Source organism: Lissotriton vulgaris, chromosome 4_1, assembly GCF_964263255.1.
Source record: "Lissotriton vulgaris chromosome 4_1, aLisVul1.2, whole genome shotgun sequence".
Classification (NCBI taxonomy): Eukaryota; Metazoa; Chordata; class Amphibia; order Caudata; family Salamandridae; genus Lissotriton; species Lissotriton vulgaris.
The window spans coordinates 347951263-347971647 of record NC_141691.1 but is presented as its reverse complement, the minus strand read 5'-3'; the positions used below and the strand labels follow the sequence as shown (position 1 = coordinate 347971647).

At 46.5% G+C, this 20385-nt stretch overlaps 1 protein-coding gene across 2 annotated transcripts in view; it reads right to left on the bottom strand.

Annotated features, from left to right (window-relative positions):
- The window catches only part of LOC147718733 (sodium- and chloride-dependent neutral and basic amino acid transporter B(0+)-like), a 367624-nt gene extending 347673 nt beyond the window's left edge, over window positions 1-19951 (bottom strand). The window contains exons 1-2 of one of the 2 annotated variants that reach the window (XM_086966770.1): window positions 19712-19951; window positions 18180-18254 (exon numbers count right to left, since the gene is read on the bottom strand). In XM_086966770.1, coding sequence (XP_086822896.1) covers window positions 18180-18254; window positions 19712-19756 — 120 coding nt within the window. In that variant the 5' untranslated portion in view covers window positions 19757-19951. The remainder of the gene's footprint in view (window positions 1-18179; window positions 18255-19711) is intronic. The other variant, XM_086966769.1, reaches the window with a different exon arrangement.
- Between the last annotated feature and the right edge of the window lie 434 nt (window positions 19952-20385).

The following is a 20385-nucleotide window of genomic DNA, read 5'->3' as shown; positions in this document are numbered from 1 at the left end:
ACAGTGAGACTTGTTCTCCAGCTAAATATGGTGCTGATGGTGGTTTATACATTGTTCCTTTTAGATAAACTCAGGCTCCTGATGAAGGGTCGAGCAAGGACCCGAAATGCATGGAGCTAAAGAAGATTCACAGATGAATATGTTAAAATGATTATGTTATGATTGTATTGTATAGTTTGAAACATGTGTTATGGACCAGTTTACTTTTGTGCATTTATGTTGAATAATCAATGAAAACATATGCCTTGGTGTCGAATAAACACATCAAGATAATTTTATGTTTAAAGAGTTATAATTTCATGTATTAAGGAATTCCCAGAGCTATTTTGCACAGTGGTCGAGTCTCATGGACTCGAGATAGGTAAGGTGTATTCACTTTTAACCACCTTTAGTGCCTAAAAAACTGAGAAAGACTTATGCCGGAGATTTGGTTGCATACATGTAGGGCTTGTGTTGTACTATTTTTCACTACGAAAGTGCAATCAGTGCATTTTAACCAGTCTTGCAGCCTCCTAAATGGGAGATAAGTATTAAATGTCGTAATGGCTTTTTGTACTGCCATAAAGACTCCCAGGTGACCTGAAGCATAAATGTAGAGACTCCAGTGTGACCTCAAGCAGAAATGTAGAGCCATAAAGTTGGTATCTGGTATAATACTGTGTGTTATGGTCTAGAGACCAGTTTTCTGTGGTAGTTACAAGACACGTGTAGAGCAAAACTCCTACACATGTAACTAAATATAGTCATATGCCATTGTCAAATCAGAGACATGAATGTAATGCCCCGGGGTGTAGGGTATGCCACTACAATGGTATGCTCTTGTTTGTAGTAATAATTATTTGATATGCTTCCTGTTTGTCAGTTTATAGGGTAGCTCAGTGGGTTAACATGCTGACTGCAAAGAGTTGTAAGTTAACGGGCAGGTCACCTACTTGAATTATTGTGGGCTGTCTCAGCAGGTTGTCCTACTGCTAATTTTGAAACGGTGAGGATATGAGACGAGTCAAAACAAATTGTTTGCAGCGCTAATAATGACCAAACAGGAGGATCAAGCACCGCACACAATGATAATCTAATTAAACACAAACCTTCATGACAGTTGACCTTAGAGGCACTTATAAAAAAAAAACATTAAAAAAACATCCCAAAAAACAAGAGACCCAAAAAAAATGACTAGTATGTAAAGGGGCCAATAACCATAGGCGTGCCAAACAGGAAAAAAGGAGGGACTTTGAACACTATTAGCCAATAGCAAGTACTACATTTTGAAAAACACTCAATAACAGATAGAAAAACAAAGGAGGTGGTTACTCACATGGTAAAGTATATACTGCATGTATCAACGAGACTGCGCATGCGATGCCTAGGCGAGACCTAAAAAAGCACCCGTTATGCCAGGAGGTTCTAGAAGACCAAATACGCCCAAGACCCCGGCCTCCTCTAGCATAGAGGTAGGGACAATATCACGATTTGGGCGACTTACAACAGGCCTCACTACTGGCTGAGATTACCACTAGACTAGAAATCCTGTTAGCACCAATTCTTGTGAAGTTCGAGGCTTTGTCCACTATAGTCAAACAGATTAGGACACGCTATTCTATCATGCTCACGGGTGAAATTGAGGAGGGGTCTGACAGGGTATTATCAACATCCACAACTAACCTACAAAGGGATAACATAACGAGAATAAGTGCTAATATAAATAAGCCAGGAGTTGCAGGCACTTTACCTGAAGCAACCCCAAGGGATCACATGGTAAATCCGGTATCGACATCCCAAACACAGACCCAGTCACTGCCAATTAATGCAATTACCATGCATTCATCACTTGACGAAAACCAATGAGCTTCTCTATTAGCTGCGTACGGCAAACACAATAGTAGCCAGCGATGTAGATTCCAAGACCACTATTAATTTACCCCCTGAAAGTGCCCCTATGTAGCAGTCCTAATCAACATCCCCTATTATGGCCGGGTCAAATAGAAACCTATGACTCACTAAAGAATAGGGGGATTCATTGGCTCAATAGGTACTGCCACTTCCCCGGTAAGGGATGCCCAACAAATTATTTTTGTAAGAGGAGAATGCTGGATTGGCCCCCTGAGGAAAAACGGATGGGTATTGTATCGTAATCAACTTCAAGGAACCTCGGTGTGCTAAGGGTGTCCTTATGAGGGTGGCAGGGGTTATGCTCAATTCAAATACAACATATTTCACTCCAGCCTTTGGGTTTTTTTCTACGGGCACCTCCAGTCCTCTATACCCATTATGACCAGACCAGGCCAATTAGCTAACCATCTAGTCAGAGTATATCCCCCCACCCCAATCACTAGTAGTTTCCAACAGATACCAGGTTTTCAGTGACCTCCAGGACATCGATTGACATGATATGAGGATGCATGCCAATCGACCAAAACATATAATGAAAGTGCCTTAACCCCACAAAGGGCAAGAAGAAGAAGATATACTTTTGGCCCCTAACAGCCATTGTGACACTGCCGTTACTTTATCTGTTAACTTCCTGTCTCCCAGTGAGGGTGCAGCGGATCCTACACTTATAGCAACTGCCCCACCTAATTCACCACCACCTAGTATTAGTAGTCAAGGGACGGCTGATCGGTACAGAATTGCGACCTGGAAGGCAGGGGGTTTAGTTAAGAAACAGGTCACCCTAGGATGTATGGAGTTTATACGAGACTTGGATATTTTATGTATGCAGGAAACTTGGTGTACAGAGCCTGTTTATTTTGAGGGCTTTACAACACAATGGTTAGAGGCTGAGCCATCGGCAGCAGGTAGAGCCAAAGGGGGACTTATGGTCTTAATGTCAAACTCCCGGTAAGCTTAAAGAGGAAAATCTCTACTGGCCCCATTCACTAATTTTATGGTTAACATTTAGGGGAGTTCGGGATTTGGTTCTGGTCAATTTCTATAACAATGTGTTTAATACACGGAGAGGGTGGTTTTAGCTCTTGAAGGAGGCTTGGGGACCCTAGTACAGTCCATTGCAAATAGCTTCATACTACTATGGGCTTGAGATTTTAACACTCACATGTCCTTACTCTGCTGTACAGGTATACGGATTGACAGACGAGGCTGGGATTAGATACTCGCATTTCCCCCACAATGAATATGGTAGTTTATTAAATTCCATGATTACTAAGTTTGATTTACATTTACTAGAAAATGCCCGGGATAGTAATGGGAATCACATTCCAACCATTACAGGAAGAAATTCCACCTCCGTTATCGACCACATTTTAATTTCAGCTAATGCTTGTAACTGGTGCGCCTCACTACGGGTTGCTTGCCCGGGTATGAGTGACCACAACTGTATAATCTTGTCTGTCTTCTTTTGTTGCAGCCCCACTGTTACTACCCCTAGTTGCGTTACAGACATTGTCCCATTTAGACCCAATGGGACCCGTATTAGGTGGGACGGAGTGGACCAGACTAAATTTCTGCAAGATATTTGTACTAAGGGCTACAGTTTTATCATGTGCTGTTTGGAAGACCTGGCTCTCTAAAAGGACCTAGAGACAATTTATTGATCAAATACCTTAGATTTAAACACAAAGAGCTACTAGTAGTTTAGTTAGGAAAATAGACCTACAAAATGAGGCATGGTTGAAACTGTCACAAGCAGGGGGATACAGAAGACAGCAAACTCTTCTGGGATACAGTTTATTCTTTTTTAAAGGATGACTTTTCCAGAATTGCGGTCACATGTGATGCATGGTTTGCCCATTTTACTAGTATTTTTAGCCCACCTATGGTAACCACTCAAAATGAGGAACAACTGTATATCCACCTGTACCCTTAGATATTACGTTGCAAGAAGGGACATGGCTCCTGAAATAAAGTAAAGGGGGTAAAGCCTCTGGTCCGGGCGGGGTTCCAGTAGATGTTTTAAATAACAAAGCTAAGTTATGGGGGACAATTTTACCTACGGTTTTCAACATGGTTGCGGATACAATGACTGCCAACATCTATTATAGTTTCAATTTTTGAGAAGGGCAACAAATCTGATACCAAAAATTACAGGCCTATTATAGATTAATCAGTCAAAGTGATGAGACAAAGTCTTGTTATAAAGACTTGAAGAATGGGCCTGAGACTACTCAAAACTTTCACCCGTACAGTTTGGTTTCAGGAAAGGCCTGGGGACCGTAGAACAATGTGTGAACCTTGATCTACTCATAGGCACCTGCGCCAAATGTGGCGGATTATACCTCTGTTTTGCTGATCTGAGCAGCGCCTTTGATGTAGTAGATCATACTATTCTTTGGTCCACTCTGCTTGCTATGGGGACACAAAGGTCAATCATCTATTTTCTGGCCAGATTATAGAGGATTTGATGAGTAAAGTACGTTATGGCCACAGGGTGGGAATGCGCCAACACCTTTGCAGTTAACCGAAGCATTCGGCAAGGCTGTGTACTAGCGCCTCTGTTATTCTCTTTGTTTATTATTGTGGTGGATGAGACCTTACAAGTAGTGCATGCTGATGCCCCCCGCAAGTGGCCTGAGCGCCCTATACCTGTACTTTTGTATGCAGATGACGTTGTCCTGCTGGACAGGACTCCAGTGGGTCTGCAACGTTTAATGGATGCTTTTTGTGATTTTATTGCCTCTAAGAAATTATTAATAAAAGTAAAACCTATATTAGTGTCTGCGGATCACGGAATAAACAAAGCAGAACCTTCTTTAGGGATCAATCGCCTGTGACCACAGTTGATATTTTCTGCTACCTGGGCATTACTTTCTCAGGTAACGGGTCGTGGACTCGCGAAATTGCTAATGTCTGGAACAAAATGGCTAGAAGCACCGATAGCATTTTAGATTTCCAACTAAACTGGGCTTTAGCCCGGTCAAGGAGATGAAAATTTATAGGACAAGGGTTTTATCGATTGCAAAATACGGGGGCTGGTATCTTGGGTTACCACAATAGTGCTGTGCCACAGACTGAGGTAAACAGTTCCCTCAAACACCTCCTTAACATACCGACCTCGGCTTCTTCAGAGATCATACATAAAGAAGTGGGGCTACAGCATCTTCTAGCTATAGGTGCATCTCGCCCTTTACTGCTCTGGTACTCCATATAGTCCAAGGAGGAAACCAGTCTTACAAAATCAATTTTAGACTGTCTCTCCGTGGATAATGCCTTGAAGATTCCCTGTTAAATTACATCAGTTTGAAGTACAGTAAAGTATTTAAGATGTCAGGACGGACCATTACCTCCCAAGTATTATTACTTAGGAAGCTGTATCAGAGAAAACTTTATGAATCAGAGGAGGGAAGTTCAGCTTGATTGCTAACGCAGGTAACCAACGGTAAAGTTTTAACATCTACTTCTAATGTGGACTGTCAAGATTATCTAACATACATTCCCAACCTTATGCAGCACTTTGTATTAGTTAGATTGGGAATTGTCCACCATTCAGTGGCTTTCACCAACATGAAACGCTACAGCCATGACCCTTTGCCCGTGTGGTGGACAGAGCAATCAGAGCACCATGTACTTTATGCCGTTTTGTGGTTAGTGTTTTAGGAATTATTATAAATCACTTTTGCTGATAATGGCAGTGGTTCGCATCTTGCCGCAGTAAAATACTTGTCTGAACCTAACGATGCCAGGGTTTGCCTTAACGAGGTACTCTATAAACGCAGTCAATTCACACACAAGTATTGTATCGCTATAGAGAGGACCCCCTGACGTTTAAGAAATTGAGCAGCTTTTTAAAATATAATTTTTACGCGTTTTAAATGTGATCAAATTTGGCCCCACGTTGCAGACCAAGCATTCTCTGCTTTGTTTTTTATTACTACTTGATATTTTTCATGTCTAACGCAGCCACTTTTAAAGTATGCACATTTTTAGATTTGACTAATTCTGACCCCATGTTGAAAATTAGATGTAATTGGTCTTGTTTTTCTATATATGTAATGCAATTAGTCTTGATGTATGTACACTTTTATGGTTGTTTTACACATATTGAATAAAGATTTTTGACTGATCCGACTTAAATACAGCTGGGAGGGATGTCTAATATCTCACCTCGTCCCAGAGTGGACACTTCTTAAGAACAGAGCCTCTTACATAGGCATAACTGATAGTGTTGAAACACTAGGGGGGCCTACAGCCAGAGGCATAGAGTATAATTTTCTTTTGATACTCTCACGTACTTCTACATGCCTTTGTGAATTGGACTTCAAGCACCTACAATGGTAATAGGATGGAAAAATTCAGGGAACACCATATACAATAAGTACAGATATAAAGAAATGTTTCCTCATTGTACTTCTACTAATCCAACACTTCTGAATGCTTTTGAGAATTGGCCTCTGGGCAGAGATGTTGTTAATTCCCCATTTTAGCATTTTGAGAGGGCGGTAGATGTTACATGTTTGTGTGCGTAAAAGGAAACATCAAAACTGGTGTGTATGTCTCCTAACCGCTCAAAAACCAGAACTTGAAGTGAAAGGAAGGGGAGGGATGATGGACAGGATGAATAGAGAGAAGGATGGGCCAATGGGGAGATGTTGGGGTGTCAATTAGGATTCGGAGAGGATGGGTTAACTGGGGAGACAGATGCTTCACCATCGCAGCTGCAAAATTGTGGAACTCCCTTCCTCTTACCATAAAAACCAGTCCCACGCTGATTATCTTTCGAAAGCAACTAAAGACATGGTTGTTCTCCCAATAATTTGTTTATCCAGAAAGTATACAAAGAAATGCTTCAGAGATCTCACATTAGTTGTATCAAACATAGCTCATAGCGCTGAGACACCCATGGGTAATTGCAGCGCTTTAAAAATCGCATAAAAGAAATGGGTGGATGGGCAGATTGAGAGTTGGATGCATGAATGCACAGATGGCTGGATGAAGGAATGAATAGAAATAATGGTGTATTGAGAAAATTATGGCTGTAGAGATTAATGCAAAGAATAGTGAATAGATAAAGAAAGGGTAGGAGTGGAGGAAGATCATGGATGGAGGGGAGGATGCATGGAAGAAGTGAGAATTAATGGTAAGGAAGAATAGATAAAGGAAGCAATGAAAACAAGGGAGAGAAGGAAATGTGTGTAAAAAAAAAAAAAAGAGAGATTGAGGGGCGTGGCCAAGATGGCGACCTGATCAGACGTCTTTCTGTCAGCTCCCCGGCCCGACCGTGTATTCCCCTTTATAGCAGTATACCCCCCCCCCCTTAACTAGCCGATTCCTGCATTGCTGACCCTGGTGTACTGGCGAGGTGCGCTGGTCCGACTCGCAGCGGAGAGGGTGACAGCTGGAACCACTTTTGGAGCCTCCTTGGTGCGCCTGACGGGTGGCGGCGGCGGCCTGAAAGGATCCGATGCATCGGAGCATTGTCCTGCCCCCGACCGGAGGAGTGCCGTGGGGGAGCTCCGAGGCAGAGATCGAGACTCAACATCGGCGGCTGGGCCCGGAGAGCCCGCCGGACACAGTGACCGGTGGCGGCCTTGGAGCACGACGCTGGTCCCGGGATTGGCCAGGCCACGTGATCCGCCCTGCTGTCCGCCGCCTCCCTTGGGCGCGGGCCCCCACTGAGTGCCTGAGTGAATGACCGGACTGCGGGGGCACAGGAACTAGACGCTCGGCGGCAGCCGGAGTGGAAGCTTCCAGGATACGAAGGAGGTGAGGAAAATCGAGCCCCCGGCTTTGGGCCTACCCCTACGCCCATCGGAGTCGCAATTACTGCACGGGCCCAGTGGTCGGACCCCGGGGGACAGCGGGGGTCACTGTTGCTTGAGGCGGCTCCCCGCTGGTGTGTGCGGCCCCGGAGAGCGGCTGTGTGTGGAGGTGCCTGTGCCTGTGCCTGCTGCCCAGGGGACACTTGAAATCCAGGCCCCGGCTTGGGGCCTAGAGCAACGTCGACGGAGGCGGGCCCTCGACCACCACAACTAGGAGCAAGACTTTCCTTGTGGGCCCTTGGACACCTGCGCGCCCTGCTCCCGGGGACCTGGTTGTTGTGGTGCAGGAGAGCTTGCCGAGACCCTTGCCTCCCCCTAGAACGCCTCGACCCAGCCCTGGAGAGAGAGTGACCTGAGCCACGCTGGCGAGGAGGGGGACCTGAGACAACGATACCTACACGCGGTGCGGACCCCACTGTGGCCCCCCCGGCTCTCCTGATCGGCGCGCTGCGCCGGCCCTGCACCCGGAGGCACGGGCCTAGAGGGGCCCGCCAGGTCCCTGGAGGGGTCGCCCACCCCGCTCTGGACTGACTAAGGCGCTGTGGGAGACTGATCCGGGCAGTCCCCCTGGTGACGCGGGGTTCAGTGGCCTTTGGGGTCCCTAACCCGACAGCAGCATGGCTAACGTGGGACGCAAGGGCAATCGCTCGATAACGGACATGCTCAACAAGAACGTTGCAAAAAGGGGGGAAAACCCAGACACCCCCCATCGCCCTCGGCCGACACCACTGGGCAGCAGAGAGAGGAGGGAGAGGCGCCCATTACGAGGACCTTCCTGGAATCCCTTTTTAACACCCTAAGGGAAGTTTTTCAAGCACAAATAAGACTTAGCTGGGGAACAGAGGGAGCTACGAAGAATCATTGACGGTCTGGGGGAGCGAGTGGCTGCAGTGGAAGATGCTGACCATGCCCGCAGTGAAGAGTTGGCTCACCTGCAGCAGGAAGTTCTCTGCCTTCAGGAACAGGTGGACCTGCAGGATCATGCAGAGGACCTTGAGAACCGTTCCCAGAGGAACAACATACGGTTCCGGGGTGTGCCATCAAAGGCGGAGGGGAACAGCATCACCTGCTATCTGCAGGACCTCTTCAGAGACATACTTGGAGAAACCCCGGAGTTCGCCATCCGCATTGACCGTGCGCACTGAGTGGGCCTGGCAAGATCGGCTCCACCCCCGGACATCCTGGCATACCTCCCAGACTTCTCCCTAAAGGAACGGATTCTACAGGTAGCCCGTCAGAAGCAACCTTTGCAGTTCCGGGGCTACCCCATCGTCCTGTATCAAGACGTATCAGCCATCACGCTACAGAAGAAGCGTTCATTCAGAGTGGTCACGACATTCCTACGCGACAAGGGGGTGCCGTACTCCTGGGGACATCCATTTCGACTCATCTTTAAGTGGCATGGGACTTTGCATCAACTCCGCTCTCTTAGCGACACGTGCGCTCTACTACAGATCGACCTGCCGGAGAACAGAGGGTCTGGAGAGGCCTCCCCACGCGGGTCGCAAGATGGGCCCACGCAGCGTTCCCACGATGGCTGGCAGCGCGTTCTGCGGCGTCACCAATCGAGGGCGCACCTCAAACCTGACCCAGAAATGATAGCCCAGGAACAAGCAGCAGCCTTACAGCAGGTGGTCAAAGACACTACGGCTTCATCCTAGGAGGCCACAATCTGGGGGAGGCCCCACATGCCTTGCTTTGCTTGGGGGGGCAGGGGGGGGGGGGGGGGGGGAGGGGTTGCCCCTGCCATGTTTCCCCACACGATGACATTCTACGGACCTGAACTTCGTTCTGACAGGCCCGAGACTCTGTTTGCCTTTGGGGTTCTCAAGTTAGGGTGAAGGTGGGGCGTTGGAGGGGGTTGGGATGGGAGGGTTGGTTGAGTTAGGGAGGGGGGGGGGAAGAGTGAAGGCAGGACGGGGGTTCCGGGGGGGGGGTCGTCCAGTGCATCTACAGGTTTCAGGTATTTTGGATACCAGTCCACACCACCTACCACCAGGACATCCATACAGTTTACCACTATGATGGGGAAACAGAGTTTTGGTCTCCACTGTCACACATGCCACCTACAACCTTTAAGATTCTGACCCTAGTGTTAGGGGTCTAAATAACTCAGTCAAACGGCGCGCGATACTGTCCCACTTGGAAAACACCCAGGCAGACATTTGCTTGTTGCAAGAAACTCATCTGCTACCACGCGACTGCCACAGACTCCGCTCTCACAAGTTCCCGACTCAATTCTTTTCGTCAGGACACAAGACTGCAGGGGTGGCGATTCTGGTTGCACAGCATTTCAAGGGGGAGGTTCTACACAAGTGCACGGAACAAAGGGGGAGGCTGCTAGCTTATCGGGTTAGGATAGGGGGCTCACGTTTACGGTTGGGTCCCTATACAGCCCTAATGAGAATCAGGAACGCTTCTTCCATTCGGCCCTGACTGACATCGCAGATACACAGATCATACTCGGGGGGGGGGGGGGGGATTTTATTATGGTCTTTGACACAGCCTTAGATGGGTCTGCTCAGCGCACACCTCAGGCAGGGACATTCACATCCGGGTGTAAGGATCGGATGATGGAACAATATCTCCATGCCCTCTGGCGCCGTACACATCCCAGAGATAAGGAATATTCGTACTACTCCAATGCACATAAAACATACGCCAGACTGGACCATCTCCTGGTCACAGGACCGGTGTGCGCTTTAGCCACCACGACGGAGATCGGAGTAATCTCCCTGCCTGAGCATGCGCCAGTGTCCACTACGATCCAGTTGCCGCCACTAGCATGTTTCCCCCAGTCTGGCTTCTCAGAGACACTTTGGTGCATAAGAAAGCAGTAGTGACGCGAATTCAAGACACTATCCGTGACTACATATCGCACAACGCCAATGACGACACCTTCTTGGCGACTCAATGGGCAGCCGTGAAGGCAGTCAGGGGAGACTTTCTGGCCCTCTCCTCTGCGGAGAATAAGGAGCGGCAATGCAAACGAGATGAACTCACCCAACGAGTTCGTGAACTCGAGCAGATGCATCAACGTACGGGTTTTCCCGGAATCTGGAAGCAACTTAAAGTGTCGAGGAAACTCCCAACGGCCCTAGATGTGGACCGGGCGGAATATGCAGCACTGAGGCTGCGGCACGCCTACTATACCAGTGGGGACAGGTGCAGCCGTCTACTGGCGAATGGACTCCGAGCGGCGCAACAACGGCACTTGGTGAAGGAGATCACTGGGTCCAACTGAGCCCCGATCACTGAGGACACCCGATTGGCGGAAGCCTTCCGCAACTTCTATGCAGCCCACTATACGGGCGACACACTGGACAATCGAACGGCAGACTATTTAGACTCGGTCACGCTCCCCTCCTTGGCCCCCTCCCAAGCGAAACACCTAGACAGGGACAGGAGGACATGGAGGAGTAATTTCTGCCATTGCCAAACTCAAGCATGGGAAGGCCCCAGGCCCGGATGGCTACACATCCCTCTTTTACAAAACGTTCTGTGCGATGCTGGCGCCGATTCTCACTCGCCTTTTCTACTCCTTCTCTGAACCGGGTGCGATCCCGCCTGACCTTCTGCGGGCAGCTCTTACGGTCATCCCCAAGCGGGGAAAGGATAGGACCAAGTGCAGCTCTTATAGGCCAATATCGCTCCTGAATGTGGATCTTAAGTTATATACTGGGATCCTAGCGGCCCGATTGGCCCCCCCACCTGCCGGGCCTAGTTGACCCGGACCAGGCGGGGTATATCCTGAGCGACAGACTGGACAACACCAAAAGGATCGTCCATCTCATTGAAAAAGCTTCCAGAGTCCCCGGAGAGAGGCTGCTGCTAGCAGTCGACTGAGAAAGAGTTTGACCGTGTACACTGGCCATACCTTGAACGGATCCTAGCGAAAGTACGTCTTAGGGAAAAATGTTATTCGCTCATTTTTAAGTGTTACAAATTTCCTACAGCTGTGGTGAGAGTGAACGGTTGCAATTCCCAGAGCTTCTACATTGAGAGGGGCACGAGACAGGGGTGCCCGTTGTCGCCCCTCCTCTTTGCCCTGTATATGGAGCCCTTTGCCCAGCGGATCCGCCAGACACCTGCAGCAACAGGGGTGAAATTTGGCGGCTTCACCCACACCATCAGTCTCTATGCGGACGATGTTATACTGTCCCTAGAGAACCCGCGAATAGCCTTACCGGCCTGCATAGCGGAGAGACATTCACAAGGGTTGTAGGACTCAAAATTAACTTAGATAAGTCTGTGGCTCTAGCCCTGTCCCTCGCTCCTGCTACCAAAACGTAATTACAAGACTTCTTCCAATTACAGTGTTCATCTGACCTCGCGCCATATCTGGGGATCCAGCTAGCTCCCACCTTGCCGGCCAATTATACTGCACTCCACAGGAAAATACAGGAGGAGCTGAGACGCTGGCCGCTTGGCACCCTTTCTTGGCTGGGCAGAATTGCTGCAGTCAAGATGACCGTCCTCCCCCAAATGCTCTACCTATTCCGAGCACTACCACTACCATCGACGGCGGGCTGGATTCAGCAAACGCAGGGCCGGAAACCAAGACTGAAGAGGGCACCGTCTACGCTCGCTCCGGAGGCCGGGGGGTTGGGGATACCAGACCTGCGCAAATACTTTCTAGCAGCACAACTACGCTATCTAGTTGAATGGAGCAAATGGGAATCAGACAAGCACTGGCTCTTTCAGGACCAGGCGGTGGCAGGGCGCCCGCTCCAGGAAATACCCTTTCTACGCAAGGCTCACCGGCCCGCCAACCTGTACGCTTCCTTTGTCACAAGGGTACCCTTGAAGGCCTGGGATGCCACCAATGCTGCACACAAGCTCACCACTTTTCCTTCACCACTTACTCCCCTGGTCGGTAACCCGGATTTCACCCCGGGCTAGAACAGGGGGCTTTAACACACTGGCGACCAGCGGGGTGTCGTGTTCTCTACCATATATATATATGGTCCAGATGGCGTCATTCCTTCTCACTCATACCACACAGGCTCATGGAGACCTTTACCGAGGTATCTACCTACTGGTACTATACCCCAGAAAGGATACAAGAGATGGACCACAGCAGATCCAACACTTGTTGGCGGGAACATGGGCACATAATCACACATTTTATGGGACTGCCCGCTTTTACACTGCTACTGGAAACAGGTGCTGGATGACATGGACACTCACTTTCAGACTGAACTACCTCGCTTCCCTGCCTATGTTCTACTTGGGCTTCCTAACCGCCTAATGTATCCCCTGCGCTCACGTAAGGGACGGCAGATCGCTATCGCCCTGGGCTCAGCAGTGCAGAACATCCTTATACATTGGCGCACTACTACTGTTCCTTCCCTTACGGGGTGGTTGCATAGACTGTGGCACGTGCTGGGAATGGAGAAGTTGTCCCTTACCCTCGCTGGAGATATAGACCAGTTTGATGAACTTTGGCAGCTGTTCCACTCTTTGTTAGCCACTGAATTTAGAGAAATCACCTGCCCGAAATATCTCCGCCTATTACAGCTTACTACACCTAACGGGAAAGACCTCGGAATGGACCTCACGTAGGTGGTCCCTCCTTGACGGGGAAAAGGTAAACAGGAGTGGGATTAACCTGAGCACTGGACGGAGGGAGGGTGGACGGGAGGGGATGGGGATTGAGAAGTTTAGGGGGAGGGTTTTTTTTTTTAGAGGGAGTTCTTTTTTGCAGCACTGCCTATACCAGCTTCATATTATTGATTGGATTGCTATTGGACTGTCATCAGGAGGGCCTCTGCACCGTACGCGGGGCTCGGCCCTTTGCAAATCCATTTCATCTATGCAATGTATTTTGATTCTTTGTGTTGCTTCAATAAAAAAAGATTTAAACCTAAAAAAGATTAATGTAAAGTGACAGAAAGATGGCTAGATGGATGGATGATAGTACAGAAAGGGTGGAAAAAGGGAAAAGGCAACGTAGATAATCATCAGAAAGATTGAGCGAAGAAAGGAAAGACATGACTAAAAGAAGGAGAAAGAATTATGTAAGGAATTTCCAGACATTTGTTCCCTTCGGAAAACATCTTTGCTTACCTCAACCCCTGGATACAGTTCAAAGTGGGGTGTATTTTAAGTTTCTGGCTACTTCCTTGCACCTGTAAGCTCTCTGGTCCCCTGAAAGCAATATTCGTCCCATGAATACGGTTATAAATGGTACCCAGGAAAAGGTTGGGTGTATGAAGCATGAGAACAGGACTGGACACAGACTGTGTAAAACAGTAACATTGCATCGTGAAGATTTGCAACATCCCACAAGGCTTCCTCCTTGTTTGGAATAGCACCTATGGAATGGAGGATATGTTGTACATGAAAAAAACTTTGTGAATTAGTTGTTGAAAAGAATTGTGCAAATATTAAGTATAAAGAACTTTGTTAATTTCCAATTAACAATCAACCAGCTTCAGGGTTCGAAGCTGAAAGCATGTTTGGTGAATATCCGTGGTGTTCTAATTAACCTGGAGTCGGTGTGGACCAGGAAGTTAGTTGTTCCATGAAATTAGTGCTTAATTTGATCCGGTTGTTTGCATGTGGGGACCATGACACGTACTTCTGGGCACTGGGGCTTATTTTTCCATCATCAGACTTTGACCCAGTACAAGAGAGAGAGAGAGAGAGAGAGAAATGCAAAAAGGGGGATACGACGGAGGAAGAGAAATTAGGGGAAATAGTGGTAACTGGAGAAAGTGCGAATGAAAAAAAACTTGCAAGTGTGAAATAAAAAGACTACACTATATCGTGGTAAATGAAAGCCATGAGGTGGAATCAAGGTTATACAGGCTTGGCATTCACATGTGGCGAGGACAGGCATCTGAGAAAACCTTAGGGCGCCAGTACTTCTGTGTTTACAAATTAAGCACCATCTAAGGCGGGGGGCAGAGAACTGGTTTGAAATTCTTGTGCCTGTCAGTGGGGCTGTTTACTTGAAAGTGATTGAATAGGTTTGCCTCTAGCACCTAACATACATTCTCAAGACTTTTCATAGAATTAGAGAAAAGAAAAATACTTCAGATTAACCAAGTTTTATGAGTTTAGAAATTTGAGACAAAATCATTAAATTTGAAGGGCAAATATCACAGAAACATTGGAAACAAATCACCAAAGAATGCCTCTTTTGTCAAATAACTCTGGCAGTTAGAAGAGAAGGATAGTTAGGCTAAAATGCCAGTATATGAGTCCGTAATCACTGCCCGTTATCCTCAGAGATATTCAGGGGTGTTGCTATCACTGACGAAAAGTCGTCTGCAATTCCCACACTCCGACTCCTTATCTTTTGACAAGGTTCACAAAAGGACCATCCCGTCGCAAGTTTATCAAGCAAACAAACCTACTGTGTGCTAACACAGCAGCTCCATCAGTGTTACCAGACTCTGCTCCAAAAACAATCATTCTTGCTGTTAACTTCATTGTATTGTAATTGCATTTATATAGTGCTTCCTACCCCCGACGAGGCGTTGAAGCGCTTTTTCGGCAGGTAGCACGTTACTCCGGGACCCATAGAGGATTAGTGTTGAATTAGTATAGTGAAACATTGAAGTACATTTTAAGTGGTAGATCGGTTAGTCAGTTATTAGGATTTGGAATGATAGCAGAAGGATAGAGGAGGAAAAAAGGTTTGTATTTATATAGGTCTTGTTACCCCCTAATGTGGTGTTGAAACATGCTATTCAGGTAACCCTTTAAGGATTAGTGGTGAATTATTATGGTGAAATAGGAAAGTAATTTCAGTGGTGGATATTAGTCAGTTATTTGGAGTGAGAAGGATAGTGGAGGGATAAAGGGGAAGAAAGGTGTGCATTCATATAGCACTTGAGATACCTGATGGATGTTTAAGTGCTTTTCTGGCGATTAGCACGCCACTCCGGAACTCATGAAGGATTAGTGTTGAAAACTAGTATAGTAACATATGAAGTAATTTGAGTAGTGGATATGTTATTCAGTTATTTGGGTAGAGAAGGGTAGGTGGCGGGATAGTGAAGGGAAAGAGGTTTGTATTTATATAGCGCTTGCTACCCCTGATGGGGTTTTGAAGCGCAAGTAGCACGCTACTCTGGAACCCATCAGGAGTAATGTTGAATTAGTATGGTGAAACATGAAAGTAATTTTAGTGGTGGAAAAGTTAGTCAGTTATTTGGATTGAGAAGGGTTGGGGAGGGGTAGAAAAGAGGGAAGAGTTTAGAAAGGTTTGTTTTGGGGATCGGTATTGTAAAAGAGGTGTAAGATTATTCAAGGAGGGGTAGAGTAGGAGAGAGTCTAGAAAGGGATTTTTGGGGGTCAGTAGTGGTATGAGGTTAAATGAGAGTGGATGTAGAGGATATATTGAGCGAAGTATAGGCTGAGAAATAGGGAGGTGCATTGGAAATGCTAAATAAGAAGAAAGTGATAAATATCTAGATCCACAAGTACATTGAAAGTATATAAATGCATAAGGGAGGTATGTATATTGGGCAGCATTTCTGGGCCTAGAAAGTCTCAAACTGGCAAATGCCCTTGTCCTCTCCGCCCATAGCCTCGACGCCCTAACCCTGGTCTCTTAGAGCCCTAGTAATCTGGTGACCCCCTTCAGGCAATGGGAACCCTAGCCCTGCTGGGGAGCTGCTTTTCCTGTTCAGAATCTCCTAGGAAACAGATGGGCTCAAATCTTCACTTTGGACTTCTGCAAGGTAAAGGCCTCGCTAACTTAAAATCTAACAACACTGTTTGAATAAAACTTTTCTCCCTCTCCTGGCCAAAAAACAAAGTGCACAGTCCCTAGTAAACCTAGTTTAAACAGCTCACAGAAGCACCCTCTGATGTAGAATATCTCTGTTGCTGGGGGGAGGGGGGGATGCAGGGGGGCTGGTTTCACTGGCTTGTGAACACAAAATGGTGGCTGGGGGTGCACTGTTTTAACATACAGCTCTTAGCACACAGCAAAGGAGAAATTTGGAGGAAAAACTGAGTCATCAGCAATGAAAGGGAAAAAATAATGAGTTGACTGGAAATCCCACAATTCAGCATGTTAAATGGAAGCAATCATGGGCAGGAAAAACCACACGTTTAAACACAAATCAGGTGATAAAATATCCAATCACAGGCAGGTTAAAACTACAATTTTAAACTCCAACAACCAGAGGCATAGACAGAAATCACAGAAAGGGAAAATCGTTTTTTTTTGTTTACTTTTGTTTTGAGGAAGAGACAGCAATAGTCTGCCCCCTACCACTTCCTGGACTCTGCTTACTGCAATCTGGGGTACATGGAGGCTACAACTCACAAGATGGAGGATGGTACATGCTATCACAGGGGAACCAGATTGGCGCCTTTGGATAGATACAGTGCAGGTACCAATGTTGGGAACAACAAGACATATAGCCTATGATTAACCTTCATGTATTGCCCTTCAGGCAGACACCTGTCCTAGTGACTTTGCGTAGTTAAGTCCCACCACGGTATGCCCTAGTCCAAGCATGCAGTCATACAACACTGCGCCGTAGAGGTCCGAGCCAACCAATGCCCAACAGAACAGCACTTTACCAGTGACGACAAAGGAAGTGCTGGTGTTTGGGCACCGGGAAACTGGTGAGGCTCTAGATGTAGACACAAATGAAGGACAACAACTTGGACATAGGGGGAGCCTACCAGAGACAGTGCATGCAATGGCCAAGGTGATTGGTCGGGTCCCTTGTGAGGACCCAGCGCTAGAATGCCAAAGGAGGGATTCAAAGTTAGTTACCCAGTGATATGGCCTTTGGGAAGCCTCTTAGTAGACTAGCTCTTCAATGCCCACAATGGTCCTGTCCCCATTGTAATAATTTTATAGTGCAGTGCTCCCATCTCATAAGTCATCTCTGCCCAGGTGTAGCCCCACCTCCCGGTGCCAGGGATTACCCAATCAAGTTTATGGCCCTCTTGGTGGTGGGTAGCTCCTACTGGCAGGACATTTTCCTCTTCAAAAGATATGGAAAAGTAGAGACCGAACTCAGCACCATCACCACCCCCTGGTAGAAATAATCCTAATAAATTGACCACGTTCCTCTGCGCTCACCAATATTCACACAAACCTGAACCCCAAACCATAAGATCCCGCCTTGTCTCCAGCTTTACTCTGATAAACACACTGGAGAGCTACTTCCTTATATAAGCCAGTGGTTCTTTTGCTGTGGCACATACATTGGTGCATAGTTTATGGCTCTGTAGCATCACCTAGTGTTCTCTGCCACCATTTATTCCCCAGTAGCGCTGCAGCCTTGGAAGGAAAATATAACCGACTAGTCAGCAGCTAATACCATCCCCTCCCAAGATGAAGAGTGTGTACAGCTCCACCTATATCATGACCACCTGGAACCATCACGTTTGAGATCCTAACAATACTGCACCAAGGCACCTGGATCTGACCTGAACCTAAAAATATGTTGAGCAATGGGCATGCTATTTAAAATATGAATCCCACACCTTCTTAATATGTTGAGGGTCCAAGTGGTTCAAGTCCTTCTCGGAAATCAAATGTTTAGATGTCCTTCTTCTCTTCTGAAACAAAACAAAAACAGTTACTATTTAGAAAAATATATTTGTCTTCCCTTCCATCATATATAATTATAGGACATCACAATGCAAGGTTTTATTTTATTTGTACTGTATTTGCATTTATATAGAGATTGCTATCCCCGACGAGACGCCAATTCGGTTTTCTGAAACCGGTAAAGGATTAGTGGTGAATTAGTATAATGAAATATGAAAGTAATTTGAGTGATGGATAGGTTAGTTAGGTATATGGATTGAGAAGGATGGTGGAGGGATAGTAGATGGAAAAAAAAGTTTGCCTTTATATAGCACTGATCACCCCTGACGTGGCGTTGAAGCGTTTTTCCCGTGAGTCGCAGGCTACTCAAGAACCCATAAAGGATTAGTTGTGAATTAGTATAGAAAAAAGTAATTTGAGTGGTGGATATGATGGTTAGGTATTTAGATTAAAAAGGATATTGGAGGGAGAGAGGTAAATAGGTTTGCATTTATATAACGCTTACTACCCCTGTCGAGGCGTTGAAGTTAAAATACAAACCCAATAAAAGTAATGGGGTGCTTAATTTGTAAAATATTAAGTGCAGGTGCTCACATTTTTTTGGGAGGCCAAACCCACTTCACTGGCTCCACCAACTTCCTTTATTGGTTTTAAGGAATAGGTTGAGGAAAATAAATTAAAGGAGTGAAAAGAGCAGAATTAAAAAAATAATAAGGAACGAATTGAAAAAGTAATGCACTAAGTGTAGTGATTGAATAAAAAAGCCTCAGTTCCCCTCGCGACAAGTTGTACTATCAACCTTTATATTATGCTTTGTCTCCCCCCCAGGGCAGTGAGCCTGCGTTGCTTAAACAGGTGCCTCTCAAAGGGATATACTAATAGCGGGAATACTCGCAGGTGCTGCAAGCCTGATCCTGTACGAGACACCGGTATGTTGTTAGAATACATTAATAATATCCCTTCCGATAACATTCACATGACAAGAATGTCGCTCCAGTCCTCTAGAGTGCCGTGCAAACTTCAATCCTCAACACTTGCCTGTTCCTCCCAATTAAATAAACATGCTTTTTGAAACACAGTCCTCTCCGTTCTCTATTTTGAAAATAAGTTACATTCCAAGCAGATTCTCACATAATGCTAGTGTCCGCAGGGTTGACTCACAGTATAAAAACAACAAGAAAATGCTACTACCAGAAATAATTAAGACGCTCGCACTTCTACACAGCCTTAAATTTCAAGCAAGAACGCCAGTAATATAACTCACTGGGTTCGTGCCCAGTAGCAAAGATTTGAATACAACTCTTTCATTCGACGCCTTAACTTTGACGTCAATAAAAGAGCACCACCACATTAGCTTTTAAAGTACAATGAAGTCCCACGACTAAGTCGCTAAGTCCTATCTTAAAAAAAAATGTTAGTCCTTACATGCTGCTGAAAGAGTTACCGAGCCTGGCACACATCTTACCATCATGGCTTCTGCCTGACTGCAGCATGGACCGTATTGCTCCATATTAGTACACTGAACCCAACGTAGTGAGATACAAGAACCGCAGGCTACACGTTACTAAAACTGCCTTTTAGTTATAATTTGCCTGCAGTGCAACACACTGCTTCCTTCTCTGTTTTCAAGCGCCCTATTTGTGCAGAGGCCGCGCAGTTTGCTGGGGCGGGCCGCGGGCGAAAACAGTGATGATTGGTCCGCTTCCTGACACAGACGTGAGGATTTGCCTAGGAGAGACGGGGGGCGGACTAATAACATATTTTTCAAGCGGTCATTGGTAGCACTGTTGTGATTGATTGAAGTGAGTGACCATTAAACGGAAGCAGGTACGGTTCCTGTCAGTGTGTACGTATCTCATAATAGGGCGGACGTCCCTGGCGTACAATTTGAATATTTTAAGAGCAGCCACGTGCGATATCAGCTCTTCACCACAACTGGGGAGACCCTTGTGCACTCAGAGAGTCGGCAGCAGTCTAATTCTGTGTAGACCCGGTCCTGACTAATAAGTGCTCCCCTCCCACCCCCACCCCGCCGCTCAAATTAAGCACGTGACTGAAAACAGTCTAACAGACTTCAAAAGTTAGCAATCTTCTACTGCTACCAGTGCTCCAGACGTTAAAGACATGGAATACATACTT